Source organism: Aphelocoma coerulescens, chromosome 15 (assembly GCF_041296385.1).
Source record: "Aphelocoma coerulescens isolate FSJ_1873_10779 chromosome 15, UR_Acoe_1.0, whole genome shotgun sequence".
NCBI classification, from domain to species: domain Eukaryota; kingdom Metazoa; phylum Chordata; class Aves; order Passeriformes; family Corvidae; genus Aphelocoma; species Aphelocoma coerulescens.
In genome coordinates this window covers 4,886,530-4,913,578 of record NC_091029.1, presented here as the reverse complement: position 1 = coordinate 4,913,578, position 27,049 = coordinate 4,886,530, and the positions used below count along the sequence as shown (strand labels likewise).

Here is a 27,049-nt window from a genome sequence, read left to right as displayed (position 1 = left end):
TGGGAAAGAAAGGAGGAGGGAAGAAGAGGGAACAGGGCAGAGCAAAGCAGCAGAACCCAAACAACAAACCCATCTCTGGGAGGGAGCAAGCACTCAAGTTGTGCATGGCTGTAATGAAGCTTCCTGCCCTGGGAATGCTGCTGTTGCCATGGGAATGGGGTGGGAGCAGATAATCCAGGCACGGCGCCGGACGCTCGGACCAGGCTCTGCTGACCCGTGAAATAATTTACATGCTGAGATGGGCTGCAGACAAACTCCAGAGCTGGGAAATGCATGACTGCAGAAGGGAAGGGGCAGTGGAGCAGCTCCACCTTCCTGGCACAGCCCAGGGAACAGAGGTGCCCACCTGTCTGGGCACCCACCACCTTTCCCTGCTCATTAAACCAGCCTAAATCATTTGATTATTCAATATAAAAAGGAATTAACCAGAGATTTCATCTCCCTGAATCACTGCACCCTTCAGGGCCATCCCGTGCTGACGCTGCCGAAGCACCACAGCTGATTAATAGTTTGAGACATTTCAATAATGCTGGAGTTTAGGATCCTAAATTGCATCTTACTTAAAATGGCTGGTGTAATCCTTCGGTGAGGTTTTGTACAGAAATTGCTCCATTCACTCTGCACGTTTCCAAATAATGTTGTAACCCGCGTGCTGCATGAATGGCTTTCATAAATTCAACACCGGCATCAGTGTTTTTATTTGGGTTTTAAGGCTGAGATAAAAGTGAGTGGAGAGGTGAGAATCACTAATGGGCTGTGAACAAGGACTGAATGTGCTGTATTTATTGTCCTGTTCAGCCTGGCAGACAGGTACCGTTTTTATGAAAATCTTTGGAGTCTGAAATGGAGTGAAAGCTGTGAAGGTGGGATTGTTCCAGCTTCCGTGGCTGGCAAAGGCCACACAGCCCCGGAGTCCAAGCAAGGACCTCACACTCTCCATGCCCCTGTTTCCATCCAAAGGCTAAGACTGCCCCATCCATCCTTGTCTCTCCCAACAGTTCCACTTTCTGCACCCATTAAACTGCCAGAGGGCAGGGTTAGGTGGGATATTGGGAAGGAATTCTTCTCTGGGAGGGTGATGAGGCCCTGTCACAGGTTGCCCCATCCCTGGAAGTGTCCAAGGCCAGGCTGAATGAGTCTTGGAGCAACCCGGGCTAGTGGAAGGTGTCCCTGTCCATAGCAGAGGATGGAACTGGAGGGTTTTGAAGGTTCCTTCCCATCCCAACCGTTCCATGATTTGTTTCTTTAACTGTACCCTTATGGCTACCAAAATCCCCCTCCAAAATCATGGCTAGTCTTCCTCATCCTCATCCTCATCCTCATCCTCATCCTCATCCTCATCCTCATCCTCATCCTCCTCACAAGGCAGGACACAAGAGCAAGACGGTTGCACCCCATCCTGCGGCATCCTCTGCTCATCCATAAATCCCTGGCAAATGGTACCAGCAAGAATTCCCAGGGCTTGGAATGACCCCAGGAAGTCACAGGCAGCCCCAAAGGAAGGTGATGCCTCAGGAGGAAGGACCATGAGCCCCTCCAGCCCTGAGCTCCTCCATCATCTTCAAGGAAGATGATTTTCCCAGCAAAAGGCAAAAGATGCCGAGCCCAGGAGGCGCCTGGAAGCCAACAGAGCTCTGCAATCTGCCATTCACACCAAACCAAATGACATACAACAATAATTAGGGAAGATTACATAGCAATTAGCATGATTACAATTATACCAGTTGAAATCATTTATACAATAAAATCCACACATGCTTTGCAACACATGACCAGGGCCGAAAGTGTGGCTGGGATGCTTTTCCTGGGAGCTCATAAATAAAGCCAAGACAGCTCCATTTCAGGGAGGGAAGGGACACCGGCCTCATTTCTGTCAGAAGAGGATTTTCTTGTCACACCATCATCTACTCAACAGCTCCCAGTTTCCCCATGCAATGATTTGCTTTTGACACAATCGTGGTTAAAAATAAATGTGTTGGATCCCCAGCAGCCTTGGGACCAGGGCTCCTGGTTTTGTGAAGCCAGGTGGGAGGGGAATTGCTGCCAGGGTGATCCCGGGGCGATGCCACAGCTGTGGGATGCAGGATGGAAAGGCAGATCCTGGGTTGTGGATCCACTCCCTGACTGCACCTCTGGATAACCCCCCCCATCACAGCACGACCTTAACCTGCCTGGAAAGGGGCAGAATAAATACATAAACTTTTAAATTGGCTTCTTAATAAAAAAAAAAATTGTATTTATTCCAACTCTGTGCTGTGTCATATTTATGGAGGCTTAGCTCTGCTGGCCAGCATTCTGTACAGCCATTTAAATAGCAGAGAATTAAAGGAAATGTTAATCAAAGCTCTCCCTCCTGTAAGCACACGGGTGATAAGAGCTCCCCACTCTCCTCTGGCTCTTGGCAGCTGTTTGTTCAGCAAACACCCCAGATGTGGTGCTGAGCAGCCAACACGAGCAAGACTCGTTTTTCATTACTGGGTGCTTGTGTAAGACAAAGGAATCTTAATAAGGAAGAGCTCGTTTCCCTGATCTCATTTTTATTACCTCCAGTCTCGTCTCCTGTTTGTTTGCATTTCATCTCCTCCTCGCTCTATTTCCATCTTAGATGAGCTGCAGCCAAACACAGCTCCCACACCAGCATTTGCAGTTTGCCCCTTCACAAGCCCCAGGATGGAGGGTGATGGTCACACTGTGGCCAGGGCTCGGGACAATCTTCTTTTCACAAGAGCCACAGGCAGCCCAGCAAACCCCAGAATCCCAGAATCGCTGAGGTTGGGAAAGCTCTCCAAGAGCATCGAGTCCAAGCTGTGACCAATCCCCACCTTGTCCCCAGCCCAGAGCACTGAGTGCCACATCCAGGCATCCCTTGGACACCTGCAGGGATGGGGACTCCAAACCTCCCTGGGCAGCCCCTTCTGATGTCTGACCACCCTTTCCATGAGGAAATTCCTCCTGGTGTCCAACCTGAAAGCCTGCATGTCTTTTACTCTGAGTCTGAGGAGTTTCAGCTCAGGAATAGCCACAATGCCTGTCTTTCTGTCATCCATTAACGATCAGAGTTGGGTCATTTGGACCAAAACCTCCTCAGCAGCACTTAGGAAGGGCCTTATTTATTGTTCAGGGTCCCAGTGAGCTCAGCCAACTGCTCTCAGGGCTCCCACTCATCACTGGTCCATGGAAGGTGTCCCTGCCCATGGCAGGGAGTTGGAATGAAAATGATCTTTAAGGTTCCTTCCCACCCAAAGCATTCCAGGATTCTGTGATCTCCCCACAGGTCTCTGCCCTACCTGACTGTTCTTAGACCCTGCCTTGTACCTCCACAAACTGCTCCAGCTCACCCAGGGCGTTTCCTGCCAGGGAAGTGCTCTTCAGAACACCAGTTCTGACAACAGCAGTTCTCCTGTACAAGGCAGGTGGGGGACAGAGCTCGCCAGAATGGGAGCAGGGAGATTAATACCAATGTCTGCAGTGCAACTGTGCTCCACAGTCCTGACAAATTCCATCGCCTTGGAGCATCTACCTACACACCTGAACACAAGCAGGGAGCAGCTGGGAGCTGCAGTGAGCTGTGCCCAGCCTCAGCCTGGCACCTGCCCTGGTTATGGGGAGAAAAACAGGAAAAATAGTGATGCAAAAACAGAGATGGGTGTCCTGAGAGACCAATCCCCGGGAAAGCAGCAGGGTGGGGAGGCCCCAAGTCACAGGGGCTGCAAGCAGGGGCACTGCCAGCTCTGCCCGCCCTGAGTTTGGGTGGTTGGCACCTTTTCCACCTTGCCTACAGGGGGATGATTCTCTCTGGAGCCCACTCTGCTCCCTGCCCCAGGACTCACAGCTCCATCTCTGCCCTCACAAGCCTCCAAGGGGATCTGACACACTCCTCCATCCCCACCACCTCCCTCCACGATGCAGCCCCACACCCTGATTTACAGCGCTTTTCCAAACTCAACCCACGTGATTATTTCACACATGAAACACAAAGAACCAGTTTCTCTGTGACCCGGAAATGGGGTTTTTCTCTGGATCGGGAGGTCCCTCTGATGGGCACCAATTCAAGCTGGGCACCTGGGCACCCACAGAGCCAAACAGGGACATTTAGGCTGTGCAAGTGCTCGGGCCCCTCTCCAGCTCTCTCCCAGCCTGTCAGCATCACTATCAAAAATTAACATATTTGATATTAGAACGGTAGAAATGCATCCCTCTTCCTCAGCAGCGAGCATATGGCATAAAAATCCTCAAATAGGCTGCATTGCCTCTTTAAATTATCTCCAGAGAATACATCAAGGGATATTTTCCTGCTTGAAGCATGTTTTTGATGTAGTGACTTTCATCTGGTGTTTCACTGATCCTGGCGTGGCAGTGGCTGCCTTCCTTGATTTGATGTTTTGACCTTAAACACCACAGGTCCTGCTGAGCTCCATCCTGCATGTCCCGAGGGAGCCCAGAGGAAGCCCCCACATCTCAGCACCCCCCAACACACCCAGGATGGGCTGGGGGTGCCTTACCTCAGGCTCTGGGTGCTGCGGCTGCCGACGGACGGTGCTGAAATGCTCCCGGCCACGCTGGCACTCGCCAGGGACGTCCAGCCTGCGGAGGAACTCGGCCAGGACTTGACACTCTCCGCAGGCTCCAGGCTGAGCACGGAGCCAACACTGGAGCAGGCATCCCTGAGGGGACAGGAGAGACCTGTCAGCTCTGCAGGTGCAGGCAGGAGGGGTCCTGGGTCACTGTGATGGTGACACAGGGCACAGAGCGGGGCATCCTCACACTTCCACCGCAGCAGCTCCAGCTGGTGAGCTCTGCTCGGGCTGGTTTGTGGCACCAGATAAAAAGAAATCTTTCCAGGCAGCCTGGTCCTTGTGCCACTGCTGCTGCCGTTCATTATTTCCTCAAGCTTTTGCAAGTGCCCTGCAGCCCTTGGGCAGGAAAACCCTGCACTGCCTGCCAGGCCTGGGGCTGGAGCTGCAGTGACAGAGCTGCTGCGACCCTGGGCACCCCACTGGGCCCTGTGCACCCCTGGGCTCCCCCAGAGCCAGAACTACCCCAGCCCACCCTCCAGGAGCCCCCAGACCAAGTGCAGTGGATGAAATCCTTTAGGATCTCAGTTTTCCTTCAAAGCTACAGATCGGCTTCATCTCTCAAAGCACAGCCCAGAGGATTGGGAGCATCCCTCGGGATAAGAGCCAGAGCTCCCAGGGAATGGGAGCAGGTCGATGGGCACGGGGCACACAACTCCAGCACATCTGGAAGCCAATGTGAGCCCTGCCCGTGCAGCTGCAGCAGCCACTGGGCCCCTCAGAGCAGCAGCTGGTGGTCCATGAGCTGTGCCAGAGGCAGGCACAGGCTCTGTCCTTTGGCAGCAGCATCCCCCGGGATCACTCACGTGTCTCTCCTGGAGCACAGCGACTCCCGCGCCGTCTGCACACTGCAAGGACCACAGGAGAGGGTCAGCGATGGCTCATGGGCACCCCAAAACCACTCCGAGGTGCAAAACTTCCCAGACTGACTGCAGCAGAGCCGCTGTGGCCGGAGCAGGGGTTGGGCTGAGCCAGGGAACATTCCCAAAACAGCCAGAGCTGCAGTGCTGGAGCAGGGAGCAGGGCTGGAGACCTGCAAGGGTCAGCCCCGGCTGCAGATGGGACCCCAGGGCAAAAGCAGGGAGCAGAACACACCGGCACAGGGCTGCTCCTGCCGGCAGCAGCTGCCGTTCCCGCTGGGAAGCACTTCTCACCTCCACCGATGCACCAGCTGCATTGGAAATCACCCTTTTTTTTGGGAAGCAGTGAGTGTCTGAGCTCACGGTTTGTATCTCACCCTTCCCTCGTTTAATCACCACACAGAGCAAATGCTGACAAGCACACCTCAGCTTTTTTTCTTTTTTTTTTTTTTTTAAGCTCATTTATCTCTTTTGTCTCCATTTGTCCATTTGATGCCCCTTTAGCTGCGTGGCAGAGGGGGGAACTGAAGGGCTTTAGGAATAACACCTGAAAAACGCACTGGAATTTTTCCCTCGTTTTTTTCCCTAGTAAAACCCTCTACCCAAATCACCCAGTTTCACTGGCTCCTCCAGCTCCTGGGGATGATCAAAGCAGGATTTTCTCGATGAACCCAGCCCTGAGGCACCAACATGCTGCTGCCAGGGACCTGCTGTACCAATGGGGCTATTCCCACCCTTTTGGCTCGCTTTAAGCTGGGCCACACAGGATGTTTTCAAGGGTGACACTTTTTCACGAAACCTTCCATTAACACGAAGTTTTTTGCCCACAGACACAGCGCAAACACGTGAGCATGAGGACATGAAACTACAGCCACCCTGGCATTGCCCAGCGCTGCCTCTTCCCCACCACAGAGCAGCTGAGTCCCCCCCAACCCCTCCAGCTCCCCCCAGGCCCCGTTTCTCACCTGTCGGCATCGCTGTTGTCGCTGTCACGCAGCCCCTCCAGGGCCACCTGCAGGTCTGCGATGCGGCGGATGGAGGTGCCCAGGTCAGCCTGCAGCACCTGCCTCACCTCTGCCAGCTCTGCCAGCTGCTGCTCCTGCACAGGGGACACCAGGTGAGGGCCTGCACCTGACGTGGCACCTGAACTGCGAGTGGGGTGACTGCTAAACCACCCCCTCCTCACCCCAGTGCTCCCAGTGACTGTCAGGGCTGGTTACCTGCACCACGCCCTGCGGCACCTGTGAATGTAAACTGCAGCTTCCAGCACCTTCCAGTGCTGAAAGGGGCTCCAAGAGAGCTGGAGAGGGATTTTGGATAAGGGCATGAAGTCACAGGACACAGGGAATGGCTGCCCACTGCCAGAGGACAGGGATAGATGGGATATTGAGAAGAAATTCTTCCCTGTGAGGGTGGGGAGGCCCTGGCATGTGTCCAAGGCCAGGCTGGATGGGGCTTGGAGCAACCTGGGATAGTGGAAGGTGTCCCTGTCATGGCAGGGAGTGGGACAGGATGAGCTCTGAGGTCCCTGCAACCCAAACCATTCCAGGATTTACAACCTGACACACCCCCCAGGGCTCCACGGGCCCAGCATTGCCCGCCTTGCACACCAAGGACACCAACTTGGCCCTGCACCCCTGCTCATCCCACTCCAAGTCCTTCCTGCTGCTCCTCCAAGGAACCCTTCCTGCTGCTCCTAAGCCACCCCAGGGCAGACAGGAGGGAGCAGCAGATCCCCAGTGATTGAAGCTGCCAGCTGTGAAATCGCCGTGGCTGCGGTGACAAGGGGAGGGATGATCTGTGACAGGCCGTGGCACAGGAGCTGGCACACTGTCACAGTAAATAATGGGAGGCCTGGAATCACTGGGCACACGGGCCCCAGGGGAAGAGCATCTCGGTTCATCAAAACATGCAAAGAAACGGCCCCATTTGGGTCGCACGGTGTCACAGCGGCTCCTGGGAACGTGCAAACCTCAGTGCTGCTCAGAAGTTTTCTGAAACTTGGTGTCTCCAAGCCCTCCACTTCCCTCCTGGCTCGGGCAGAAGGTAGAAAGGACCTGTTTCATCAAGGGAAGTGTTTCGTCAAGGAGCTCGGGGGCTCAGAACAGGGCACGTGGTGAAACACCAACCCCTGAGAGGAGGAAAGAGCCCCAAGCTCTGGGTGCCTTTGGGCCTGTATTCAGCTATTTGGGGCTGCAGGAGCAGGGAGTGACACCAGATAAAGAGCTGAGCCCTTCCACAGGCTGGTAAGAGCCTCTATTGACCCAGCTCCTCGGCTGCAGGACATGGCACAAATTAAATATGGTTCAGTAGCTGCCTTTAATTCCACTCCTCTGTTCTGCTGTTATTAACAGGGATGGGCAGGGAGGCACAGAGCAGCATCCCCCCACCAGCACCCCAGCCCCGCTTCCTCCAGCCACGGACACAGAAATCCCCTGGGATGGCTGTGGGAGCAGCAAACAGCGAGTCCTGGGGGCTGGAGGGGTCACCCTGGCTGGTGGGGTCCCCCCTGACCTCGCTGCCTTCCGCATGGCACTGGGAATGCTGAGAGGAAAGGGACCATCCCGGGTGATGCTGCCGAGCTGGGGCCCCACCTGCCTCCTCCCAGGACATCCCTGGACACCCCCACTTTGTGGCACCCACGCTGGTGGCCTTGGGAAGGGGACCTGCAGGGCACTGGGGTGACTCTGGGGACTGTGGGTGACCCTGAGGTCCCCCACCCACAGGCCACCCGAGGGGCAATTTGAATGTGAGCCAGAAAATGGAGCTGACACTGCTCAACCCCACATCCCACCCCACATCCCAGCTGTCCCAAATCTCACCCACGGAGACGCCTCATGTTTTTCTTTATACCCTACAATTGTCTCAGGGAAAGGAATAATTTTGCCAATATAATTCAATTTCAGATGGAAAAATACTGTCTGCAGAACACGAACTGACAAGGCCCATCCCAGCACCAGGCCCCTGGCACCCAGGGAGCTGTTGGACACCTCTGACACACGTTGTTTCTATCTAAATGTAAATCCAAGAAGCATTTCTCTTTTCAAACAGTCCCTGGGCTGAGAACTGACACCCTCACACTGGGCAGAGCTGGCTTTTTGTTTCCTCTGAGCAGAAAAAGGGGAGAAATAAAGGGGAAAATAGATCAGTTGAGAAAACTCATATTATTGGGCAAACTGCACCACGGCTGGACCTGAAGGGCTGAAAGGAGCATCCTCTGCTATTAAATCCCTCCTGGCACCAGCATCTCTGGCTGCTTCCACCAAACCAGTCAGACATGCACAGCAGGACCAGCCTGACCAGTGCAAAACCCCTGGCTGATGTATATTTCATCATCAATAAATAAAATATACGTTCTGCCTGCTACTGAATACATTTCCAAACCGGATTCTCCCATTCACGCTGGGGGGAAGATCACCCCAGAGCACAGGACTGGCTCTGCTGGTGGGTCAGAAACCACGGCTCTTGAAGGTTGAGGTTGATTCCAGCTGACAGGGAGGCTGGATTAAAGGTTTCCCCAATTCAAGGGGGCAGGAGCTCACTCAGTGATGGCTGGCACTCAGCAAACCCACGGCGAGCTGCTCTCAGCTGGACTCCTGCCCTCGCCCAGGGACTCCCAGGGAGGAGATTCTGCACATCCCTCATGGAAGGCAATTTCTAAACCTTCTTTTTCTTAAGAGGTTTGTTTCTTTTTTTCCCCCCAACTAATTTCGTCTCAGAATTACTGGAAGAGAAGCTAAAAGGAGATAAACAAAATCAGCGGTGAAATGATCCGTGCGACTCCAAGGGATGCCCAGGCCGGCGCCGCGGAGCATCGAGCACCACGTCCTTATCACCACCTCGTCCTTATCTCCACCTCCTATTTTTGTTTGTGGTTCTGCTGTGACAACACCACCTTTGCTCGCTCCCATCCACCTCGAGCGAAGTGCAATCTAATTAGTGCAATTTGGATCACTTTTCTTCGGATAACTTAGCACGCACCTGCACAATTCATCCATCATTGTTATTTTTAATTAAGCCGTTAACTCGCGGGTTTCCCAGAAAGTTTGAAGTGACAAAATTCGCTCAGCCGAAGGCTGGGAGTGAGATGGGGCGAGCACCGTGTAATTGGTGTGTGAGCAGCCGCCGGTGCTGATGGATTCCTGAGGAATTTACTCCTTTAATGGCAAAGCAGGATCACAACAGCCCTAATTAGCGCGTACACAGCCGAGCTTTCACTCCTGGCTCCTCCATCATCCACCCTCACCTCTAAGGACCGGCTGCCTTTGATGATAATTGTCGTTACACTTCCTCAAAGACATTCGCTCTTTAAGGGAAGAGCAGCTGGAAAGACCCAGGAGCAGGCGGGGATGGGGACAAGAGACATCAGAGGGTTTGCTGGGACCCTGCTGGGAGCTGAGCGTTGGCCTGGGTGGGAGCGTGGCATTCCCGGCTGGAGGCACAAACAGCTCCCACTTCGCTTCTCGAGTTCACTGGAAGCGCCAAAAAAAACCAAAAGAAGCTTTAAAGTTTGCAAAAATGAGCAAAAACCCCTAATCCTGGAGTTCGGGCTGTGTTGTGTTCCACAACGTGGCCATAGCGGGGCTGGGGCACAAAGATCTGCCAGCAAAAGAACCAGGGGAAAAAAAGGGGTTATTTACTCTGAAGCTCTCATAAAAAAATAAAACCAACTTGTGAAGAGTGTCTTCACACCTGTACTTCAGTTTTCTGTAAAATTAGTTAATTATTATGCTGATGAATTTTCACAGCTTCATTAAAGAAACCGGATTCGAGGATCGCACCCGCCAGCCCTCGTGGTGTGCTCAAGGGGGGTCAGTGGAGCTCTGCTGGGTACAGAGGGGCAGGAGGAGACCCAGCAAGTCCCTGGCTTGTGCCTCGGCCAGCCAGGGCTTCGTCCCAGCTGGATCAGCCTCGGTTTTTCCCTTGGCATTCCATCAAGAAGGCACCTAGCTCTCCAGAAGAAGAGACCTGAGGGGCTCCTGCCCATGGCTGGACCCCATCCCAGAGTTTTCATCCCAGAACCCTCATCCAGATGCCTGTTTTCTGCCATGAAATCCAAGCTGTACAGGCAGCTCAGTCGGCAGCAGCACAGCCAGCACCATCCTTCCCTCAGAGCAGCCTCAGGAGGGAAATCCCAGACGCTGCCGTGTCCCAGACACAATGACACCCTCTTATCGTCCCACATCCCTGCTCCACGCCTGCTCCCAGCCCTTCTCCATCCTTCCCAGCCCCTGTTCCATCCTTCCCTGCACTGCAGCCTCACCAGGGGACACGTGTAGGGGACAAGCACGAGCCTAAGTGCACACACGATGAACACAGAGAGCACGGCTTGGGTTTAAGCCCAGCAGGATTAACTCCAGGCTGGAAATCCATCCCTCACTCCTCACCATGACTCAGTGTCTGCCGTGGTCTGAGGACACCAGCGGGGCTGGGGATGGCTTGTCAAGCTCTGGGTGACAGCACAGCAGCTGAGCAATGAGGAGCTGCTGCAGGCTGGGATCCAGATTTTGTTGGAAGAGGAGCTCCAGCTCCAGGGAGGAAACCCAGGATGTGCAGCCAGAGCAAAGAGAGACCAGCAGGGCCAAGTCCTACCCCCTGCCATTACCAAACACGCTTGGAAAGTGTTCAAAACCCATCCTTCTTACAAAATTCATAAGGCAGAGCCTGGCAGCCAGCTCTCCAGCTCCCAGCCCTGCTCCTCACTGCATATTCCCTGCTGAATGGCACAATGCTGCCTCCCAACTGCCCTAAACTGGGTGGGAAACGAGGGAGGGATGGAAATAGCTGCCCTGAGCCTGGCTGGGGATGGTGGCATGGGATTTTCCAGTGCATCCACCACTGATAAATAGGAGTTGTGAGAACAAAATACCTTCTATTTTGTATATTGCATATGTATGCCACCCATAACCACATCTACAGGCAGCAGCTGTGAAACAAGACAGGATTTCTAACCCAGTCTGTGCAAGAAATTTGTCCCTCCTTAAACCTCGACAGTGTGTGGCAAGTCCACAACCCCACCACCGTGTATTTAAATAAAATGTAAAAAAAAAAAAAACCTGTTAGGAGCAGAGCATGACTTAAGTAATGTCAAGTGAATAATTCACGCTGGATTTATAATTGATGGGGGGGTTTAGAAGGAGCAGAGCCGTAAGTGGCTTTCTATTAACTATTGATGCTCCCCACCAGGCTCCCAACAAGCTCGGCCGGGCTCCTCGATCACAGCCCTGCCCCATGTTTTATTTAACTGCTCTGAAGAGAATGCACAGTCTGGGGGATGCCTCTGCTCCCAGGAATGTCACAGCAGTCCCTGGCTGTGGCCGTGCACACGGAGCCAGCTCCCATGGAGCAATCACCACGGAGAAGCTGGGATGGGGAGGTGTGTCTGGGGGAGCCCACCTGCTCCTTCCTCCAGCAGATGCCAGATAACCCCAAATATCTGAGTGTCTGGATAACCCCACACTCCTCAGTTCTGCCTTACAGATGCAGCTGTTTATGGGGGTTTGTGTCTTATTTGAGGGAGGTGCCCCTAAAATCCCTTTTAGACCTCTTAGCACACTTCACTTGGGAAAACACAAGAGTGCCAAGAAGTTCCTTCCTTCACCCGTCGCTCACATCCCCACATGAAACATTCAAAAAGCTTCTAAAAACATAGGCACAAACCCAAAAATACAGCGAAAGATCCCACCCCTATCCCAACAGCCAGAGCATCCCTGTTCCAAACACTGCCCTTGCAGCAGAGCTGCAACCAACACCCAGCAACCAATCCCTCAATCCCACAGGGAAAGCAGCAGGATCAGGGAGCCTGGCATGCCTGGGGCTCCTCAGCACAGCCTCTCACTCCACCATCCCATGGCTCTGCAGAGCATCAGAGGCTGAGAGATCCAACCTCATTCCATGCCCAGGGGAGCCAGAGCACTCAGGGCTCAGCCTGGCAGAGCAAGGACAAAGCCTGACCGTGGCGCAGGCAGAGGATTGGGAATCATTCACACCATTCCCCTTGGGAAGGCTGGCAGCCTCGGGGCAGAATAAATGCTGGAATCTCCTTGATTGCTAAATAAAAGATTATTGATAAAATAACTGCTCCTAATTAGGTCCTGCTGCCAGCAGAACTGCAATATCTTTCAATTACCGCTCGGGAGCGAGGCTTTCCCTTGGATTACTGGAAGAAACAGCATGAAAAAGAGACACTGGGAAAGGGCTGGAAAGTGCAGGTGAATCTATTTTTGCTGCTCTCCAAACCCAGCTGGGGCTCTGCTCGCTCAGAGCAGGTTTAGCTGCTGGTTGGCACCGTCTGAGCTGCAGCCACGGGGGTGGCTTGGCAAAGCTGGGAGCTCCAGGAGGATCTGGTGCTTGGGCTGAGTCCTGGCACACCCAGCCCTGGCACAACCAGCCCTGAGACCAGCACTCAGGGGCTGCTGCAGGGCCAGGCCATTTCCCACCCACCGTGGTTCTGCCTGACATGAGGAGAACCAGCTTGAGGAGCTGCAGGAATGACCTGAGCAACTTGGAATCATAGATTCATCTAGGATGGAAACACCTCCAAGATCATCCAGTCCAACTGTTACTCCAGCACTGCCAAGTCCAGCAGCAAACCGTGTCCCCAAGTGCCACATCCACACGTGAACTGCATTTCTGTGAGAGGAGCAGGCAAAGCCACCTCCTTCCCACAAAAAAATGGGGAGCAGAGGGACTGTCCAGGCTCCCAGCCCAGCCACGGAGAAAGGGAACATGAGGGTCCTCAAGGACAGCTTTGGTTCAATGGTTTGGGGCTGCAGAGGGATGCAAAGCAATTCCCTGCCCCTCCCAGAGGAGTAGCCCAGGACCCAGGGAGTACCTGCACAGGGAACAGCTCCATCCCCAGACCCAGAGCACACAAAGCACCACACAGAAAATGACTTTTCTGGGGCCCTCAGGCCAACCCAGGGGTTATGAGGGGTCTGCAGCAAAACCCCCCCTGGCCATGGGACCACCCAAACCCCGGGAGCAGCACCCCCTCACCAGCTCCATGCGCCGGCGGCTGGACTCCAGCTCCCTCTGCACCAGCTCGTCCATGTCAGCCTTCATCTCCTCCATCCTCCTCTGGTAGTACCTGCTGTTCTCCCTCTCCCGTGCCTCCGACTCGGCCGCCTTCTCCAGCTCCTCTCCCATCTGGATGATGCTGTCTCGCAGGCGCAGCACCAGCACCTGGGGTGCGAGGGGAGGGTCAGGTGTTGGAAAGCTCTCTGTGAGCACCAAGCCACTGTTGGCTGTCAGAAACCCCCACGCAGACACAGCAGCAGTGCCACGAACCATCTGGGCTGCCTCAGCCCCCACCTGTCCCTCCCAGCCCTTCGCAGGGGCTCCTGTCCCCACAGCCACGCTGGTGGCACTGCCCTGCCTGCTGAGGAGGGGGTACCTCGAAGCGCTTCATCTGCACGGCCTGGAAGTCCAGCTGGCTCTCCAGGTCCCGGATCCGGGCTTCCTGCCGGCTGACGATGGAGCGCTCGGCCGGGCACTGCTCCAGCTGTGCCGCCCTGGCCTGAGCTGCCTGCAGCTGGGAGAGAAGGGGCTGTGTCAGCATCCCCCAGCCCGGACCACGCCAACACCCCCAAACCCCTCTGTTGAACCCCTCGCATGCACTGGGGGCCTCTCCTGGCCCCTGAGGTGACGGGCATCGTGGCCAAGCGTTGTCCTCACTTCCCAAAGAATTCCCTGCTGTTAAAGCCACACAGCACAGGCCTGACACCAACGTGTGGCTTTGAATGGAGAACCTGCTGGCGAGGGGCACGTGTCCGGGGCTCCTTTGCTTTTCTCTTCTCACAGACTCTTTGAGGACAGCAGGCATAAAAATTCACAGTCTGTGAAAAGCTGCACGGACCAAGCTGTTTCCTCAGCTCTTACACCAGGATCTCCAAAGGAAACTGCTCTTTTAGTGATCCCGGTACAGCTCGGGTTCAGATTTTGAATTTGACCTAGAACTATGGGAATTTGTCTCCTTTTATCCGGCCTATCTCCAAAGCACCACCCGCTCCGCCTCGGAGGGAGCGAGTGAGTCCCGCTTCTGATTCCCGGGCAGCTTAGCCATGCTCCAATAAAGCACTTAACTTAATGGGATTACTCATGTGTTTAAAATTAAATCCATCACTCCAGGAGGGTTGGCACAGCCACAGAGGCGAGGGGGTGAAGCCCATGCTGGTGCCCACCCCAGGGCAGCCCCGGGGTCAGCTGGGGAGGAGGGAGAAGTAGGGCTGTGAATCCCAAGAACTCGGCCAGGAAAAGCTTTCTCCAGCCCAAAGAGCTCCCATTCCTCAGGAGGGGTGCTGCAGGCTGGGCAGGAATTAGCTTCTCCTGCAGGAATTACCTTCTCCTGAAGGAATTACCTTCTCCTGCAGGAATTACCTTCTCCTGAAGGCTCTGCTTTTCTTTCTTCACATCCTCCACCTGCGTCTGCAGCTCCCGGATCTGAGCGATGTCTGTGGCCGACTGCGGAAACGGAAAGTTGGGAGTGGGAGCAGCGGGATCAGAACCAAAGGCTCGGAGCAGAGGGCTGGTTCCTGCCTGCACCTCCTGCCACTGAGACAGTGAGCTGCCCCTGGACTGCCCTGCTGGAGCTTAATGCTCCCAGCTCGGTGCAACTTCCCTAAATTTTGAAACAAGTGTTTGTGGATCAGGACAGAAACTGTGTTGTCATCTCTGTCCTCAGAAGCCTTCCAGACACAGGCTCCCGGATCCCTAACACCTCTGCAAGGGGCACCAGACTGGGAATTGTCAGTCTGGCCAGCCTGCCCCTCTCCCATGGGAGTTTTGGGGTCCCTCAGCTCCCAGTACAATCCTTTGGGAGAGCCTGACATAGTTTGGGTGTGGCACTCTCTGGCAGCACTTTTTAGCTTCTGCATGAGTAAACGGTGAAAGAAAGAGTAAAAAAAGGACCCAGAGGAGCAGCTGTAGGATTCCCCAAGTATTGAAACTAAAGGCAAAACACCTCTTGGAAGAAGACTCTAAAGTGCAGGTGAGAGGAGCCGGAGCCCTGAGCCTCCCCTTCCTCATCACAGCATCTGTCCTGCGGTCCCCACCCCCTGTGCACCCCCAGGGGCCACCACCTGCTCTGTGCCAGCCTGCCGGGCTTTCTGAGAGCCCTCCCAGGGTTGGAGACACTGCCCCAGCTCCCACCTGGGCAATCAGCGCCTTGTGCTTTTCCATGAGCTCGTTCAGGTCCTCCTGGTCCTCATCGATGCGTTTCAGCAGGTCAGCTCTCTCGTGCTGCAGCTGGAACAGCTGCTCGTCCACCTGCAGGAGGATCCACAGGACCACTGGTTCATGGATCCCACAGGGAACCCACAAAATCCCCTCTGGGATGTGCTGCCAACAGCCTCCAACCCACAGGAGAGGCAGAGCAGGACCACAGGATGCTGCTCCCTTGCAGGAATTTTATCCACCCATTGAACCACCCGGGGGCTGCTGTTTCCAAACACTGAGTGATTTCAGTGAACATCCTTGGAGACTTAGTAAATACGCTCGGACACTTTGTAAATGTCCTCCACGGTGTAATTAACACTCCGAGGAGATTTATTAAACACTCTGGAAGTGGCTGATTCAGGCAAGCAGCTGCCCATTACTGCCAAACCCCCGGAGGTGGGACTGTGCCCTCCCACCTGCCCTGCCCTGGTCACATCTCCAGCAACCCACCAGGGTTTTGCTTCTGCTGAGGGTCTCCAGCTCCGTGTGCAGGTTCTCCAGCTCCAGGGCCGCTGTCTGCTGGGATCTCTGGGCCTCTGCACACTTTGCTTCGCTCTCTTCCAGCTGGGAAAAGTTGCAGGGGATCATCATTAAAGGAGCAGAAACCACGTGCTGATGGTGCTGTCCCCGTGCCACACAGCCACGTTTATTTCCACTTCCACAGAGCTTTTTCTGCCTGCTAAAGAGCACAGAATCTCGACCTTTTAAACCTGCGCTGCTCCTGGTTTTCAGGGAAAGCAAAGCTTCCTTGGCAGTTCCCAACACAGACCCCAACACCACCGACAGTCCCGGTGAGTCCAGCAGCCAGTGCCTCGATGGCACATCCTCCCTCTGCCTCGGTGAGGCAGAGCTGGGATCATTAATTTGCAAAATTATGTGAATTACTTGTAATTCCTGATTAGAGCAATTCACGATTCGGGGCTTTGCAAATGGGCTTTTCACGTGGCGTAAATTGCATTTGCAAATACACGTGGAAGATCCCATTTATAAACGCTAATGTGCTCTCGGGTTTCACAGCTCAGCCATTAGGATCACAGCGATCTTCAATGGGCTGCAAACATCTGGAAGCTGCAGCGTCATCCCCAAAACTCCCCCCTTGCCCGGGCGGAGGAGTTGTCGTAGGCTGTACCTGAACATCCAGTTCCTTCCCCTGCTCTCTGGGGTTCCTTTCTTTCCTTTATGGAAAACTAAACCCTTCCGCTCACTGCTCATTTCCTGTGCCTGGCCCTGGTTTCCCTGTGGAGTTCCCAGGAGCAACGGGAAAAGCTGCACACCGTGGTCAGAGTTTGAGAATTTTAGGCAGTTTCCTTAGGAGTTACTTTCTTTAAGGAAAAAGAAACGGGGGAATCATGGAATACTACAACTGGAGCAATCCTCAGCTCGTTTCCCTCCACTGTTTGAGGAGATTGAGACCTTTCACTACAGAAGGAAAAACTTTCTTCCATCAGCTGAAAAATAGTCTCTGTGCTTTGCTGGGATGAGTTGAAGATGCCACTCAGGTCAGCTCCTGGTTTCATGGACGAGGACTTTCTCACCTGTCCAGCTGCATCCACAATCAGCCCCTGGACCGGCCTCTTCCCTGCCACAATTCCCACCAAACTCCTGATCGCTCAGTCAGACAGAAAAGCACCTCCAGGACCCTTCATTAAACATCAGCTTCCACTTCACTCGGTGTAATGGAATTTTCCCACTTGGGAAGAATAAATTGAAATTCCCCCCCAAAAAATGCATAATGTATGAACTGTGGAACAACATTAGTTTGCTGTGAACACCATCTGTTAAATACCTGCATAAAATGGATGCCTCAGCCTTATTAAGAAACAATGCTGCACTTCCAGCCATATGGATTTTGATTAACGGAAATACAGCATTTTAGCAAAGTTTTTCTTCTCGTGCAAGTCCGTGGGCTGCTGGTAGGATGCATTGGCTTTTGAGAAAGTCGTCATGAATGCCATTAGGAATTGCTTCAGCTTAAAGGACAGAATAATCATGTGGCATTTTAAACACATGCAGAGTCTCCGTGTTGGTGGCACAGCAAAAACTCCACATTCCCAAAATCCGGGCCGCTTGCTCATCCCCAAATACAAGGCAGCCGAGCACAGGCCGTGGAGTGAGGGAGCCAGGGATGGACTGAATGGCACCACAGGGAGAGAGAGTGACCTCCTGCCTTGCTGTGGGTGCTGGGCTGTGCAGAATCCCAGAATCCCAGAGACATTTATGTTGGGAAAGACCTCCAAGGTCATCGAGTCCCTTCTCTGACTGATCACCCCTTATCCATGAGACCAGAGCACTGAGTGCCACATCCAGTCCTTCCTTGGACACCGCCAGGGATGTTGACTCCAGACCTCCCTGGGCAGCCCCTGCCAAGGCCTGACCACCCTTTCCATGAGGGAATTCCTCCTGATGTCCAACCTGACCCTCCCCTGGCACAGCTTGATGCGGTTTCCTCTCCTCCTGTCCCTGGGAGCAGAGCCCGACCCTCCCCCGGCTGCCCCCTCCTGTCAGGGAGTTGTGCAGAGCCACAAGGTTCCCCCTGAGCCTCCTTTCCTCCAGGCTGAGCCCCTTTCCCAGCTCCCTCAGCTGCTCTTCCTATGACTTTACTCTAGAGAGTAAAGATTTACTTCCCCAGCTCTGTTCCCCAACTGGGCAGCACTCCCCGGAGAGATGGGGCTGGACACCACGGGATGGCCACAGGATGGGCAGAGGAAGCACCTCAGCATCGATGTAGGTCCCTCAGATCAGCACATGGAAGGGGCCTGAGAGCAGAGTCCTGCCACATTTCCCTCCCACCGGGGGCTGGGAAAAAGCAGGGACAGTGCAACCTCTCCAGCCCGCAAGTGGGATTTGGGAAATAGTGAGGGATTAACCAAGTGCAGCACTACAGCGCTGGGTCAGTAACATTTAAGAGAGAACACGTGAGTGCAAAAAATGGCCATTCCCACTGCCTGTCCTGGCCATGGCCAGCCCCTGCCCTGGACATCCAGGTAATGGACACAGGCAAGGCCACGGACACGGGAATGGGCACGGACACAGCGCTGGTTCCAGCAGGCCCAGCTCACCTTCCCCTTCTCCCTCAGCACAGGTGGGAACAGCTGCTGCTCACAGCTGTTAATTTATGCACAACGACCCTCCCAATTATGTCTGGATGTTGCTGGAATCGCTCGTGCCTCCAGATTCGTTCGTTTCCAGGGGAAATGTGCAGAACAGATTAATTCCTGAGCGGTTTTAGAGGACCAGCATCGTTTGCTGAGCCCTTGCTTGGCACTGCAGGATACACAGCCCACAAGGGGATGGACAGCTCCGTGGCACCCCTGTCCCGTGGCAGGGCACCCCGCAGGACCCAGAGCTCACCCTGGGGCCGGGGTTGTCCCCAGTGTGGTGGCACAAGCTGGCACAGAGCTGCCCAGGTCACTCAGCACCGCTGAGCCAGGGCTGAGGGCGCTCAAACCACGGCAAATCCCCCAGATCCCTTCTCCCGCTTCCAGCATCCCTATGGCAACGCCGCCCCAGCCCGGCCGTATGAGACACACAGAAACGCACCAAACAGAAGGTAATTAACAGGAAAAAAAGGGAAAACCACTTCAACACCGTTGGCTTAATTACAGGGAAGTGCTCCTTACAAGGAGACTCTCGGCGGCGCCCGCCCGGGTGTCAGCGCTCGGTCAAACCGGGAGAGCTGGGAATGTTCCTCGCAGCTCCCCCTCCCTACCTGTTTGCGGAGGTGCTCCAGCTCCTGGCTGCTGGCTCCGGGCTCTGCTGGGGCCGCCAGCAGCAGCTGCACATCGGCCAGGAGGGCGCGGGTCCTCCGCAGGTCCCGCCGCAAGCGCTTCTCCACATCGAAGTCGCGGTGGCCGATCTGGGGAGGGGACAGGGGGTGTCTGAGCCCTGCTGCCTCCCGAAACCTCCATCAGGCCCTTCTGACCCACCCCAAGGGTGTTCCCCATGCAGTTTAGGAGTATTTTGGTGATGCTGAGGTCGTGAGGCAAGAAGGTATTGAGTAATAATGAGTAGATATTACCGTTTTTATATCCGTTTATATATTACTGGAGAAATCACGGAGTCACTCAGGTTGTAAAAGACCTCCAAGATCATTGAGTGCAGTATTTGATCACCACCTTGCCAACTACACCAGAGCGCCAAGTGCCACGTCCAGTTGTTCCCTTGAACACCTCTGGGGTGTTCCATATTTTTCCCCACCAAAGAGCTGCTCCTCTGAAAACATTTGCCCACCCCCGGTCTCCATCGGCCACACCCCCCCCAGTGACCACCCCTGGCCACACAACTGCGGGGAGCATCTTAAAAAAACCCACCCTCTACGCTCCCCCTTGGAGAGAGGGAGAGAGCAACCATGGTTACAGGGATAAAGGAATTAGAAAACCACCAAATAAACAGGGACATGGTTTCAGTGCTTGATTTCAGCGTAATTGAAGTATAAGAACATTTTCCATTTAGGTTGTTTTCCACGGCTCTTTTTTCAAACCCCTTCCTTCTCCTCTTTTCTCTTCACTGGCTAATATCAACTGAGTGGATTTGACCTTGTAGCCTGCTTTAGAGCTGGCTGGAATTTGCTGGAACCAGAAATCATTGGCATCTCCCATTTCCTTAATTAGTTTTCTGGGTTGGCTGTTTTCTTCCCATTTTTTAATGAACTCGCCTCTGCAAACCAGAGGGTGTTTGCAGCACCAGCACTGCTGTTCTCCTGCCATCCCGCCAGCTGGATCCTGGACACTGCTCACATCATTTTCCTGTTGCTCAGGTTCTGTCCACAACCACGGGGGATAAATTTGGCGCCGTGGCTGGAACCAGCTGCCCCCTCCCGCCACTGCAGCCCAGGATTTTTAGGTGACAAAGCCAGGATTTGATTTAATAGCTGCTGCCAAACTGTGGTTGTGTCACGCAGTTCTATCTCCCCTTCCCTGACACCAGGACTGCCCTTGGGGGCCTGGGGGCTGCCAGGGCAACACCCGGGGACTGGAGGGACAAGGGGCCTTTCCTCGTGAGCTCCCCCCAGCTCCTGCTGCCTCCTCATCCATCTCAGCTCTTCTCCACCAAACAAGCAGGACATGTTGGACTGTTGTAATAATCCCCTGCTTTGATACAGCAGTATTTATTGTGACAGTTCCCAAAACATTTTCCAAGCCGGGAGGGTTGTGTTGGATAAACCTCGTCAGACCATTTTGTGTCTACTTGAAATATTCCCCCCATTCCGGTGCTGCAAAGATCCCAGATTCATCCCGGTCAATGAACACACAGGACTGCCAGGGCTGGGGAAATGGTGAAATCCAGCTCGTGCCAACATGAGGGTGGGCAGGAGGCATCGGGACAGATCCTCTGGGGAGTCCTGGGGTGCAGCACCACCAAGACGGTGACACTGAGCTGGTGCCACCCTCAGCCCTGGGGGAAGGGCCGGGTGGTGACCTCACTCAGCCATCAGAGCTCTGGGATGGCCTCTGGGCGATGCCAAGGGCTGCCCTTGGAGGCTGCGTGCAGCCCCTCACCTGCTGACTGAGCAGGAGCAGAACGCGGCGTGCTTTTCTTCAACTGCTGCCACCGACTCATCAGAGAAGGAAAAAGGATTTGTTCACCAAATGTGCTTGGGATATAATTCCTCTGCTACAAGCAGGCTTGGATAAACTGCTTTTCTAGGCAGTTGGATGCACTCCAGTGCTAGACCTGGCTTGTTTGACTCTCATCAAACACCAGCAAAAAGCAGATGCCTCCCCCTGCTTGGATAATTCTCCCATACAAATGGGAACAGTTCCCCTCTGCGGGTCCTTAGTGGGACCACGTGGCTCCTGTGTGATCCCTGCAGTCCCAACACCTCCAGATGCCAGTGCCTGCTGTGGCTGGCTGGCATTTGGGAGAGATGAGGGACAGGAGCACCGTGGGCAGCTGCATGGCTGCTGCTCCGGCTGCACTTGTTTATCCCCGCTCCTGTTTTTAGGGCAGGACATGGCCTACGAAGGAGCCCCTGGGAGGGCACTGTCCCCTTACCTGCTCACACAAGGTGCCAATCAGCACTTCCAGGTCCTGCTTCTCGTGCAGCACCAGCTGCTTCTGCTCGTGCTCCTGCTCCAGCTGCATCTCCAGCTGCCGGAGCTGTGTGGGAGAAACCCAGCCACGCTCAGTGCCCGGCCACCCCTCAAAGCCCCATGTCCCAGCAGGGCAAAGCCAGTGCCACGGTGGGGATGTGGCATTCCCCAGGAGAGGGAGTGCATCGAGGTTTCTGCAGCCAGCACTGGGGACCAGGAATGGCCCCTGTCCCCTGGAGCACCTGCTACCCCTGGCAGTGCCAGCGCGGAAGAGGGGAAGCACTCCAGGGACCTGCAGGACTTTGGGGACTGGATGGGCTATTTGATGCACACCCAGACATGCCCAAGGGCTGCCCTTGCAGCTCTGGAATTTGTGTTTGTACCCACCAACCTCATGGCCCTGTGGAAATGGTATTTCCTGCAAATCATCCCCAAGCTCGAAGCCCTGGAGTTGGCACCCTTGGTGGGACACTGGTGTTACTGGGAGCAGCAGGTCCATCTGCTGCTTCATGTGTGGCTCTCACACACTGTCCCCAACAGCCCCTCCAGCGTGGCAGGGGCTCACCCCGGACCCAAAGCCTGATCTGCACCCCCAGGCTGTGACCGAGGCTGGGGTGATGGTGGGGAAGCAGCACCCTGGCACTTCCCTGGGAACATGGACCCCTGGAATGGCTGCGGAGGACATGGGGAGCTTTGGGGAGCACCCAGCATCAACCCCCACTCAACAAGGACCTACCCTCTTCTGGCAGGACTTCTGCACATCCTCCAGCTCCTCGTCCTTGTCCTCCAGCTCCTTCTGGTGGATCTGCTTCATCCGCTCCATCTCCAGCTCCAGCCTCTCGTGAACCTGAAACACGCAGCGATGACGCCCAGCCCCGAGGGGATGAGGAAGGTGTTGGCCTGGGCTCGATGTGCCCAGAAGGGACAGACACCTCTGGCTCCCCAGCCCCACACTACCTGCTCCAGGTGATCGACGGCGGCCGTTTGCCGCTCCAGCTCCTTCCTCTGCTCTGCAGCGCTGCCCTCCAGGTCCCAGAGCTGCTTCTTGAGCGCGGGCACCGTGTCCGTGGCCCCGGGAGTGCTGAGCTCCTGCACTCGGCCAGCCAGCACGGCCACCCGCTGGTCCAGCCTGGCCACCTCGGCCTCCTTGTGCTGGGCAGAGCGGAGGTCAGAGCCTGGACACTCACACCCCACCCTTAGAACCCACAGCATTTCCAGTGGCATCATCCCAACCCCCTGGAGCAGCAGCAGGGGTTGGGCAGCCCCCACCCCACACCCAGAGCCCCATCCCCACCTTTCCCTCTTGATCCTGACCTCACCTTCCCACTCCCCTGGGCATGTCCCCCATGGATTCCTTGCAGCCCCTGCTGCCTGGGAGTGCTGGCAGCAGCCCTGGGGGTTCCCCCCCACCCCAGCAGCCGTGCCCCTGCCACCACGGTGGCCTTTGATGCAGCCCCATCCCACGGGGCACAAACTGGCAGCTTCCCGAAGGTGGGATTGAGGGTAGGGATGTGAGGAAGAGCACAAATGACCCCAGTGAAAATGGGGGGTGGCCCTGATTAGCTGAATCAGGGGATGGGGATCACTTGTACATAGCAACAGCCCTTCTTCTGGAAGGAGAGAGTTATTTAAACACACAGAGCTGTGCTAAAAGAAATTGGAATTAAGTTTCCTGATTGCCTCTGCTCTAATTGCAAAGGTAATGGCTTTGCTCCCAGACCTGTTCCCAAAACTGGGCACAACGCAGCAAAGTGGGGTCTCCTCTCACCTCCAGGCTCTGCTGAAGTTTGCCCATCTCCCAGCGGATGCTCGTGTTCTCCTGGGACAACTTTTCCCGGAGGCTCTTCTCGAAGGCAGATTGCCCCAGGGCCTGGGCTAACTGCAGGTCAAACCTGGAGGGGAACACCCGTCACCTCTCCAAGGCCAGGCTGGGCTGGGCTTGGAGCACTCTGGGTGGAAGGGGGATCTTCCCACCCCATAGCAGGGGATGGAACTGGATGAGCTTTAAGGTCCCTTCCAACCCAGCCCAGTGTGGGATCAGACCACGTGTCAGTCACACAGCAACGGGATGGAAAAATAACTCCCAGCAGCCGAAAGAGATGAAACCAACCCCACCCTTGCAGCAGCTCCTCGTGCACCCCAATCCTCCCCATTCCCTGGCTCCTGCTCCAGCACCCCCAGCCCTCCCCGTGCTCCCCACAGCCTTACTTCTTCTGCCTCTTCTCCAGCTCGTGGCTGCGGCTCTGCTGGTTCTCGGCCAGCACCCGGGCGTCCTCCAGCTCGCAGGCCAGGCGCTGGCACCGCCGCCGCAGCCGCTGCGCCCCGTCCCGCGCCGCCTGGCACGCGGCCTGCGCCTCGCCCAGCTGCGGGAGGGGGTGGCAGAGACTGTGGCACGTGGAGCCCGGGGGAGGGACAGATGGAGCCCATGGACCCCACAGAAGATGGACACGTGCACCCCATGGACCCCGCAGCACAGGTATCCCACAAAGGAGGAGGGATCTCATAGACCCCATAGACCTCGTGGCACATGCACCCCACAAAGGAGGGACACATGGACCCCCATGGACCCCACAGAGGATGGACCCCATGGTATATGCACCCCACAAAGGAGGGACACATGGACCCATGGACCCCTTGGCACATGCACCCCACAAAGGAGGGACACATGGACCCCCATGGACCCCACAGAGGATGGACCCCATGGCACATGCACCTCACAAAGGAGGGACCCATGGGCCCCACAGAGGACGGATCCCATGGCACATGCACCCCATAAAGGAGGGACACATGGACCCCACACATCCTGCAGAGGACGGACCCCACAGACTCCATGGCACACACACCCCACAGAAAAGGGACTCTTGGATCCATGGACCCTACAGAACCCACAGAGAAGGAACCCCACTGACCCCACAGCGCACAACCCCTGGAAAAGATCCCCACCAGGACTCAGCCTGGCTTCAGCCTACCTCGGGGTAGGTTCACCCAGAGATTTTTCACTAAATAAGGACAACCTGAGGTGCTGTGACCCCTCCAGCTCCAGGCACCCTCCTGAGTGCCTGCAGCATCCCAGCCCCCCCTGCTGAGTCAGCAGAGCTACCACAGGGCCGTGCCTGATCCCATTTCTCTGCAAAAAGCAGCGTCTGGACTGGAATCCCCACGGATTCCCGTTGTGTTTGGGACAGACACGCAGAGCTCTCCCACGCCAGGGAATGGAGTCGTTAAGGAATGACTTTAAATAAGCAAAATCTTGTGTTAATGAAGCCTGTAATTCCAAAGTGAGAGCAAATGGGCTGCTTCGCTTTACCCAAGCTCCTAAGACTCAGCTTCTTTCTTATTACTATTTAATGTACCATAAGAAATCTTTATTTCTTTGTTTTGTCCTTATGGGGAGTGACCTGGCTCCCAGGCACTGCTCAGGGAAGCACGTTGGCTTTTTCCCTCCTCGGGGCAAAGCTCAGGAGCTGCCAGCTCTTTCCAGCAGCAGCTCTTTGTGTGGCAGATGAGGAGAGCAGAGCCCTGTACAGATCCCAAAGGCAGAGCAGCACCAAGCCCCACCACCAAAAATCCCCTGCCCACAGCTCCCCACCCTCTGCCCACGCTCACATTTGACCAAGGCAGGATTTTGCTATGCAAAAGTGATTTTTGAAGCTCAAACCAGTAGAAAATATCTGGTTTCCCCTGCTCGGTGGGAGCAGCAATGAGAAGCAGATGCAATGCTGAGGCTCAGCCCTGCAAAGCTCCTGGGAGCAGGGAGAGGACAACCAGCTCCAGGAATAGCTCTGCTCCCTCGGGGTCCCTGGCCCCTCCTGGGCTGGCAGCACTTGCCTTTTGCTCGAGCGCTGTCCTGGTGCCCAGCTCGGCCTCCAGCCGCTCCTCCAGCTGCGCCAGCCGCTTCCGCAGGAAAACGATCTCGGTCTGGGCGCAGTCAAACCTCACCTGCCACTCATCTTCTGCCAAGGAGAGACACCCAGGGGTGCAGGGTGGGTGCTGGGGCCTGACCAGCCCCCCTGGCCTTGCTGGGGGCAGGGAGGAGGATGCACAAGGCACCGACACCAGCATGGAGCTCACAGGGCATGGCTCTGCTCTGTGTGCCCAAGGCTGCCCCGGTCACAAAGAACACATGCCCTGCCTCAGGCACAGCCCATCCTGCCACATCCCACCACCTCCCATCCCATCCCATCCCATCCCATCCCATCCCATCCCATCCCATCCCATCCCATCCCATCCCATCCCATCCCATCCCATCCCATCCCATCCCATCCCATCCCACTCATGCCTCAGCAGCCTCCTCTTCACTCCACACCTGCTTCAGACCCACCCTGAAGTGCCAGGGCTGCGAGGCACTGCCAGCAGCACCCTGGGGCACAGTCCCTGGCAGCACCACCAGCCCCATGCCAGAGCCAGAGCGGAGTGTGACCGAGCTGTCACTGCCAGCTCCCACTGGACGAGCAATGCAGGATGACAGAACACACTGGAGTGGCCTGGGGCTGGAGAGTGGCACTGACTGGGGGGGACAAACCCCTGCCCTCTTCTCTGTGGCCCCACAGGTCAGGCTGGATGCCCAGAGCATGCACTGCCTCCAGAGGGACATCCCTACCTCCTCCAGAGCCACTTATCTTCATCTCACGCAGCTGCACCAGCTGCTGGGCCTCTTCCAGCTGCTTCTCCACCGACTCCAGTTTCTTCTGCACTTGGTCGTGTTTGCTCTGGGGAAGGGAGGAAGGGAGCAGCTCTATCTGGCTCTGGGGCACTCAGGAGGGCAGTGCCAGGGGGATGGCACGGCCACTGTCACAGCCTCAGGGCTCTGGTACCTGCAGCTCCTGCAGCTCGCGGGTGCCCCGCAGCCGCTCCGCCCGCTCCCCATCCAGGGCCTGGCAGGTGACATCGCCCTTGTACCGCTCGTCCGACAGCTCCGTGGTCAGGTCGATGATCTGGGGGAGCAGGGCATCAGTCTGGGCATAGTTCTGCCATCCCACAGGCACCCAGAGTCCTGACAGCTCTGCCTGTTCCTGGGAGTGCACACCAGCACTGACCAGTGTCACCAGTAGGAGCCCAGGCTCCCGTCTGGCAGCTGCCTGCACTGCGCTGCAGGCAGGGCTCAGCACGTGTCTCCATTGTCCTGCTTGATTACATTAAATTTCCTTTGAAACCAGGAGCAGATGAATGAAGGGGAGAATTATTAATCCAGAAAATCAATTCCATTTTCCGCAGAGCAGATGGGCACATAGTCCTTCCTGCTCAGCCGGCCCAGCAAGGGGCTGCAGAGGCAGCAGGGCCACGGGAAAACACGGCATTCCAACACTCCTTTCCTGCTGTCTGACAGCATTTTAAGGAACCTCACATAGTGCAGGCACCAGCTCCTTAG

At 55.6% G+C, this 27,049-nt stretch overlaps 1 protein-coding gene across 1 annotated transcript in view; it reads right to left on the bottom strand.

Moving 5' to 3' along the window:
• Window positions 1–27,049, bottom strand: part of MYO18B (myosin XVIIIB) — a 57,090-nt gene that overhangs the window by 3,511 nt on the left and 26,530 nt on the right. Inside the window, exons 26-42 of the mRNA XM_069031336.1 lie at window positions 26,496–26,615; window positions 26,282–26,390; window positions 25,510–25,634; window positions 23,890–24,044; window positions 23,450–23,573; window positions 22,639–22,833; window positions 22,418–22,528; window positions 21,644–21,748; window positions 19,359–19,505; window positions 16,100–16,213; window positions 15,584–15,700; window positions 14,813–14,896; window positions 13,830–13,967; window positions 13,433–13,618; window positions 6,400–6,533; window positions 5,381–5,422; window positions 4,503–4,664 (exon numbers count right to left, since the gene is read on the bottom strand). Coding sequence (XP_068887437.1) covers window positions 4,503–4,664; window positions 5,381–5,422; window positions 6,400–6,533; window positions 13,433–13,618; window positions 13,830–13,967; window positions 14,813–14,896; window positions 15,584–15,700; window positions 16,100–16,213; window positions 19,359–19,505; window positions 21,644–21,748; window positions 22,418–22,528; window positions 22,639–22,833; window positions 23,450–23,573; window positions 23,890–24,044; window positions 25,510–25,634; window positions 26,282–26,390; window positions 26,496–26,615 — 2,168 coding nt within the window. The remainder of the gene's footprint in view (window positions 1–4,502; window positions 4,665–5,380; window positions 5,423–6,399; window positions 6,534–13,432; window positions 13,619–13,829; window positions 13,968–14,812; window positions 14,897–15,583; window positions 15,701–16,099; window positions 16,214–19,358; window positions 19,506–21,643; window positions 21,749–22,417; window positions 22,529–22,638; window positions 22,834–23,449; window positions 23,574–23,889; window positions 24,045–25,509; window positions 25,635–26,281; window positions 26,391–26,495; window positions 26,616–27,049) is intronic.